At 40.7% G+C, this 7,383-nt stretch overlaps 1 protein-coding gene across 2 annotated transcripts; it reads left to right on the top strand.

Moving 5' to 3' along the window:
• Positions 1 to 1,781: 1,781 nt before the first annotated feature.
• LOC106907145 (homeobox protein Hox-B8a) lies at positions 1,782 to 7,136 on the top strand. 2 transcript variants are annotated; one of them, XM_014972719.2, is made up of 2 exons: positions 1,782 to 2,680; positions 5,814 to 7,136. In XM_014972719.2, the coding sequence occupies exons 1-2, from the start codon at positions 2,248 to 2,250 to the stop codon at positions 6,206 to 6,208; spliced, it is 828 nt and encodes a 275-aa protein (XP_014828205.1). In that variant the 5' UTR covers positions 1,782 to 2,247; the 3' UTR covers positions 6,209 to 7,136. The 2 variants fall into 2 exon arrangements, with proteins under 2 accessions (XP_014828205.1, XP_014828206.1); XM_014972720.2 differs by having other exon boundaries at positions 5,817 to 7,136.
• The last annotated feature ends 247 nt before the right edge of the window (positions 7,137 to 7,383 follow it).

A 7,383-nucleotide genomic window follows, 5' to 3' on the forward strand; every position in this document is an offset into this window, starting at 1 on the left:
AGGTAGAGTAACTATGTTGTGCGCCATGTCCCCATCTCATTATACAGACAACAGATCTTTCAAGCCAACCCTTTATTGCACTAGTAAAACAGGGCGCGGAGGAGTTCCAAAAATATCATATTCTCGGCAATAAATTGAAAACTTACTGCGAAAATTACTTCAGCTGATGAAATGCAACAAAGTCTGTATTTCACGCAGATGATGGCATCATTTGTGTTCTCCAGTCTAAGTGTTGTAAGAAGTAAATAATTAAAACATGGTGTAATGACATTTACTTTGGATGAAATGAGCAAAAACAAAAAAAAAAAAAAACAGATTGGAGATAAAATCGCATCTTGGAACCAAATTCATATTCAAAGAATGAGAAAAACAGCCAAGATACAGAAACATTGTTTATGAGATCATAAAAGAGTATTAAAAATATCTTTATTATTAATAAAGTTAGTTCATGTCGTGAAAGTTAGTTCATGTCGTGGGCTTGGTTGTGATTGTGTGTGTGTGTGTGTGTGTGTGTGTGTGTGTGTGTGTGTGTGTGTGTGTGTGTGTGTGTGTGTGTGTACGGAGGGGTTCGGGTGAAAGAGGACTGGTATTTTGTTTTGTTTTACATTTACATTTTCATAAGATAGTCCGTCTCTATGTGTAGCTCTCTAATCATATTTAGAGATGGGGGGGCCGGGGGGGAAGGTCGAAGGTGGATGAGCTGGTGCGAGAAGAAAACGCCACAAGGCGTTTACAGGCTGCGGGTGTCTAAAGGGCGCGTCTTAATCCCCTTCCCTCCCAATTTAGTTTCTCTATTGGAGCGAGGTAAACACAGTGTCATCCCGCTTTACACTACTTTATAGTTTGTTAAAGCGTTTACAGCCACTTTGTCCAAGACTGTTATCCTCCCCGGCCCTTCTCACATGTTTATGGAGATCATATTTCTAAAAGTAGTCTCTCGGATCTTCAGAGAGATGCTTCGAACCTCATTTATTTTCTCACCAGTAGCAGCGGTCATGAAAAGGGAAAGCAAAGAAAGCTCCCACAGCTGACTCTAAAACGTCCATTACATTTATAGGCAAGATCTTGTAAAAGCTGCAACCAATTAGGAAGCGCGACTCTTTCCCTCTCTGCCCTGGCTCAGCTCCCCTCTCTCGGTAGGCCGTTCCGACATGTTCGGCCTCCCAGTAACATCGCGCTCTCGTTTCACAATTCAGCGAGATACATAAGAAAGAGCGACTGTATATGACCAGTACATAAACCTCCACCTCCATCCATCCATTCACACTCAAAACTATTGTTCTCTGGGTTAGTTAGTTTGAAGTGTACACTTGATGATACGCAGAGCGAGAGAATTCTCGTTTATTTTACCGTTTGCACCCTGCTCGACGCCGGCAATTCTTCTTCTGTCTTTATCCGCCAACCTCTGTATTAAGAGTCAAGTTCCTCCAGTCAAATGATTTAAAAAGGCTCTGATTCGGCGAAGGACAAAATAATAAAAGGTTGAATGTCAAGTTTGGGGCTTCTCTACTTTTGCCTAAAAGATGGAGAACTGTTAATAGACGCAAATTAGAAATGACACACACACACACACACACACACACACACACACACACACACACACACACACACACACACACACACACACACACACACACACGCCATGGCTGAGGAAAGAACGTGCAGGAGAGGGAGCTAGAGAGAGAGAGAGAGAGAGAGAGAGAGAGAGAGAGAGAGAGAGAATATGAAACAAGTCATTTGCAAAGGAGTAAATCACGGAAAGCTGGGTGAGAGCACGACAGGCTCCCGGTTCCAGCGTTTCCACTGGAATTGTGATTGTGATGCGCAGGAGTCTTTCTTCTCTGCTGCTTCTTCTTGTCTTTGTTCTTCTTTTTCTCTTTCTTCACCGGATATCCAATGGAACCGTGCTGATTGTTGTACTGTTGTTGCAGTTGCTTTGCTTTTTTCCTCGCTATCCCTGTTCTGGCTGCTTCTTGTCGCGGTTACTCACACTGCAACCAGCTTGTGTGTTGTGGCTGTGAGGGAAAACCGAACAGCCCCGGCGGCGGACCCAATTCTCTTTCCCCCATCTTGGTCTGTGTGTGTGTGTATGTGTGTGTATGAGTGTGTTGTCGGCGTGTTACTGCCTCTCAGCACAGCACAGAAGCAGGGGGAAACAATAAAAAGAGAAAGAAAAACACACACCAGAAAGCCCACTTTGACTGTGCTGAGCCAAACGCACATTTAAGAATATTAATTCCACGAAAGATGAGTTCATATTTTGTAAACTCGCTCTTCTCGAAATATAAAAGTGGAGATTCGTTACGGCCAAACTACTATGAGTGTGGTTTCGCACAGGAGCTGGCCGGCAGCCGGCCAACGGTGGTCTATGGACCGGGATCCGGGGCTACCTTCCAGCATACTCCGCAGATCCAGGACTTCTACCACCACAGCGCCTCCTCGCTCCCAAGCAACCCCTACCAGCAGAGTCCATGCGCGGTCACATGTCACGGCGAGCCGGGGAACTTTTATGGATATGACGCACTGCAACGACAGACGATTTTTGGAACCCAAGACGCCGACTTGGTCCAGTACAGCGACTGCAAGCTCGGTGGCGGGACCGGACTGGGCAACGATGACACGGAGGGAACCGAGCAGAGCCCTTCGCCGACACAACTGTTTCCCTGGATGAGGCCACAAGGTGAGAAAACGGTAGTGCAGCTACAATAGTCATGTCTTCATATTTATGACTTTCTTTTTCTGAGCAGAAGTGCTTATATTCTGAAATTGGGATTCAATATTCCAGGGCAAATGGGGTTAGACAGCATATTCCAATATGCACTAAATATATCTGCGTCGGAAAAAAAAAGGTAAAATTTTCACGTGCAATTGACTTCGGCTACACAAACACTCAGACTACAAACAAACTCTAAAGCAGATAGAAAATAAGAGAATAGACACACAAGATTGGAGAGCAGCAGCGCCGCTCTATAATTCCTGCGTTACCCTCACTTAGCGGTGATGCGATGGAGCAGTTTGGTCACCAGACACATACAGTCCACTATATATATATATATATATATATATATATATATATATATATATATATATATATATATATATATATTTTTTTTTTTTTTTTTTCTTTTTTTTTTCTTTTTTTTGTGTGTGTTTGGGGGCGGGGGGATGGGGGGCAAAAAGGGAATGAGAAAAGGAAGCATTGGATAGTTTCATCTACAGGAGTCTGTTTTGTTTGAACCCATATTTCTCAGGCTTCGCCGCTTATGTGTGTGTTTATGTGAGCTCGCGCCAGAGTGTGTATGTATTTGTGTCTATCTGTGAGAGTGTAAGATTATCCGGGACTTTGTTATTCGTGTCTTGGCTGGGGTTTGAAGCGTGTCCTCCAGGCGCGAAAAGTCTTTCTAGTTTTTCTTCTTGCTTTCTTATCTTCATCATATGTGAGGATCAAAAGTTACATGTTCTGCTTTTCAAGGATACTCACTCATTTATTTTGCATTTGGACTTTCTATTTTGGCTTCCCGTCATTGTGGGTGGTGCTTATTTACCTCCAAGTTTAATAAATTATATATTTTTGCTCTGATGCAAATTGTCTTTCTTTGCCTCTCTGGTTGTGACAGCTTCCTCCATATCTGAGCCATAATTACAAAATATTAATATTAATCTAATGATTGTATGGATCCGTAGGGATTAAATGCGTGCAGTTTTACAGAGTTTCTGCTTTTCACGATAATAAAAAAGTCACATCAATATTCTACATAACAACCGTTTCATTTCTGGCATGGTGTCGGGGGTTACGTTTGTCGCATAATCAGTAACAATTCACTTGTGTGGAACATATGGGAGGATGAATTGAAACTCCACAGATACACCGCATTTCTGTGAAAACCCCAAACTGTGCACATTTCACAATCGATGTTATAAAATGGCATTGGGCCTCTTCTACACTTCCACCCTCCTACATTGGAAGGAAATGTGTCCGAGCACGCCCAAGCCAAGGTTTTATTTGGCTTACAAATAGGGACATAGTCATTTGGCCCGAAATTATATATATAGTATTCCGTGTGTGTGTGTGTGTGTGTGTGTGTGTGTGTGTGTGTGTGTGTGTGTGTGTGTGTGTGTGTGTGTGTGTGTGTGTGTTTCAGTGTACAAGGTTAAATTCGTAACTTTGTAAATAAAGTTGGTTGAGTTATTCATTTTCTCTCTAACTCATCAGGCCTTTAACAGCATATGTAACCACAGATTAAATGTTTGTAAACTTTGAAAGAAAGTTTCGAAGCAATTTAATGTGACAATGTAACAGAATTGTGAGAGAAGCCTGCTGTTTGATATGTGGCTGGAGGATACATTTTCATGCTCGCCTCAAAGAAGCATTCATACCTGTCGGTATACGGTTTTTCATTCCCTTTATTTTATGGTTGTAAAAAGCTTTTCCTTTTCTTTTGTACCCATTGAACAAGAAACCAAGCGGCGCCGTTGGAGCAAAAACAGGACATTTACATCACCTACAAGTCCGCGCACGTTGACAAGGGCATCTTTATTTCAACTCATGGCTCTTCTCCAAAAAGCAGTTCTGTTACTCCAGATGGACACACTGTAGAAACGTCCCGAAATATTTAGGATTAAGAGCTCTCTTAAGATTCAAAGGAGGAATCGATTGATTGCGGGTGTACCATAAACATTATTTTGCTATTGAACTGTAAGCTTGATATGATCACATACTAGAAGGAGTCTACTTTATACGCTGTTTCTAGTTTCAAAGTCAGAGTTCCATTTTGAAAGCTCATCCAGAAACGTTACCGACAGCGCTTTGTCCGCACAGGTTCATACACACTCCATCTAAAATGGAACTCCTCAGATATTATTCGCGAAGATAAATGCATTCCGTATTCGTCCTCAAACATTTGAATGCTGCCATTTTTATGCGCCGTATTTCACAAAGTATGAAATAGTGACGGTTAAAAAGACCTTTTACTTTAAAGCTTGCATAGTAAAATATCTGCATTCTTTTAATATTCCATCGCTTTTTTCTGTAAGGTAGTGTAATAAATATATTACCTTACTGTCAGGGTAACGCAGCTTCAGAAATTACTTTTCATATCTTCTATCTGTGGTGATAAAGGAAAATAAATGTTATATATTGTCTCTAGCAGTTAGTTATGCTCCTGTAGTGGTTTCGGGAAATGTAAAAACAAAGTTTTGTTTTTATCTTTTATTCTTTACCGCAATTTTAATTACACGTCGATCGTTAATAGATGCCTTAATTTTCATTTTCGCTTATTTTGGATGTCATTTTGTCTGCATGCCCAAATGCGCGCGTGCGCGTGGTGTATGAGCGCATGTACCTGTTTTTAAACCCCTTGGCTGCCTTGACATAGCTGACTTTTATTATTTTGACAGATAAGGTTACATTCATTTGATTCTTTGTTGGAATCAGTAATTTATACGACAAGTGCGACGGATTGCTTCAGTGCATTAGAAGTGCTTCTTCTTTTTGACATGTTTTAAGTTCTTCAGTTGGACTAAATCCTACTTCTAAGTGAAGCTGCACAACAAAACCATCACAAACCTGTCCAAAAATATTCTTTCAGCTCACTGAACTTACTTTGGAGTAACTTCGATGTTATTATGTGGTCATTCTATTGACCACATAATAAACCTGTCATAGTCAATATAAGGAAACGATTCCCTAAAAATGCTGTTTACTATATCAAATTACAAAGTGAGAAGAATGCATGTCTCATGTTATTATTTTTTTTTTTTATTAATTCTTCTCTACATGTCTTCCTTCATCTTTCTCTCTCACCTTTCCCCAGTAGCTGCTGGCAGAAGAAGAGGTCGGCAGACCTACAGTCGCTACCAGACTCTGGAGCTGGAGAAAGAGTTCCTGTTCAACCCCTACCTAACCAGGAAACGCCGAATCGAGGTGTCGCACGCGTTAGCGTTGACAGAGCGGCAGGTTAAGATCTGGTTCCAGAATCGCAGGATGAAGTGGAAAAAGGAGAACAACAAGGACAAGTTCCCCAGTAGCAAGAGTGAACAGGAGGCGGTGGAACGGGAGAGGAGGGAGAAGGAACTGCGAGAGGCCGGTGGTGGTAGCGGTGGAGGCAGTGGAGAAGGGAGTGGAGGGGCAAGCACGGGGTCGGGTACGGCGGGGTCTCAGGGCTCCGTCAGTGAGGACTGCTGTGAGAAAACAAACAAACAAATGTAAAGAGAGAGGGAGAGAATTTTGAGGGATCGGGGGTGGTTAATCTAAATGGCCAATAAAGGTGATGGTTGAAGTTGGATCAGTGGACTATTAAACTACCTGCTCTCTCCATGATTCGTCAGATGAGTCTCCAGAATTGTAAGAGCGATGAGTTGGAAGGACTGAAGGTTTGATGACTGTCAAAACCACAGGAAAGAGCTAACAGGCAAAAATAAAAAATAAAAATAAAATAACTCAAACCGCTGTAAATCAACTTAATTGGATGGCACTTATCAAATATGTAACTCCCACCCCCACGAACAAGATAAAAGAAAGAAGATTAAAGGGTAGCTTCCTTGTTTTGTGAAACAAGTATCGTGAAACATTTCTATATTGTTAGAACTTTATCATTAACAGTTTCATCTTTTGGCAGCTGTATAGTTTTTAAGTTAAATATGATGGTGCACTTTTTACTGTAATTCTCACGTCAATGTTCTTGTTGTTATGACTATGATTTATGATAATTATGAAGATGATGACGTAGCAATTAATTAAATTTCCAACAACATGAAACTGCCTATTTATGCCGATTTAGTAGGTTGGGTCTCATTTTTTACACACTGTCATTTTAGTTCGTTTTTTGACGTAGCCTATGTCAAGGATATTTGTTTTATGTTGTATTCCTATATCGTTTAGGAAAAAGAGCATGCGCACAGTGCAGATGAAAAAAGATAAAAAAATATAGTAAATAAAAATAACAATAAAATTTGTTGAAAAAAACTGGCTATAAATATGATTGTTTTCTGGAATGTTCTCTGAGCCAGTGAGAATGATAGTTTAAATAACTTGGTTAAATCTTTAAATGTCTCATTTTGATGTCAACTAGAATTCTCACTGCCTTTTTTCATTATTCAGCCTGTATAATGATTATGTATCTAATCTTTAAATCCCAGTCTCATTTCCATGTCCTTGTTTATTGTTTCAGTCCCAATGATCTGAACACATTTTGTTAAATGGCAAAACATTAACACTGAACCTAAACCTACTCTTATTATCTCCACCTTCATCAGAGCCCATTCCCACTCAACACACACAACATCACAATTTATCGAGGCATCATTTAATTTATGTTCTGGTCCCCACCCCCTCTTACAGTATTATAGGCCTCTGTCAGACCTCTCTCATTAAAATGCTTCCCA

The sequence above is a fragment of the Poecilia mexicana genome, unplaced genomic scaffold, assembly GCF_051168715.1.
Source record: "Poecilia mexicana isolate PSO_F unplaced genomic scaffold, ASM5116871v1 scaffold_8, whole genome shotgun sequence".
In the NCBI taxonomy this organism is placed as follows: Eukaryota; Metazoa; Chordata; class Actinopteri; order Cyprinodontiformes; family Poeciliidae; genus Poecilia; species Poecilia mexicana.

Excerpts from the sequence above, each read along its gene's own strand:
- LOC106907145 (XM_014972719.2), top strand. The coding sequence starts at position 2,248 with ATGAGTTCATATTTTGTAAACTCGCTCTTCTCGAAATATAAAAGTGGA. Across the intron at positions 2,681-5,813 it reads TCCCTGGATGAGGCCACAAG|TAGCTGCTGGCAGAAGAAGA; the intron begins GTGAGAAAACGG and ends ACCTTTCCCCAG.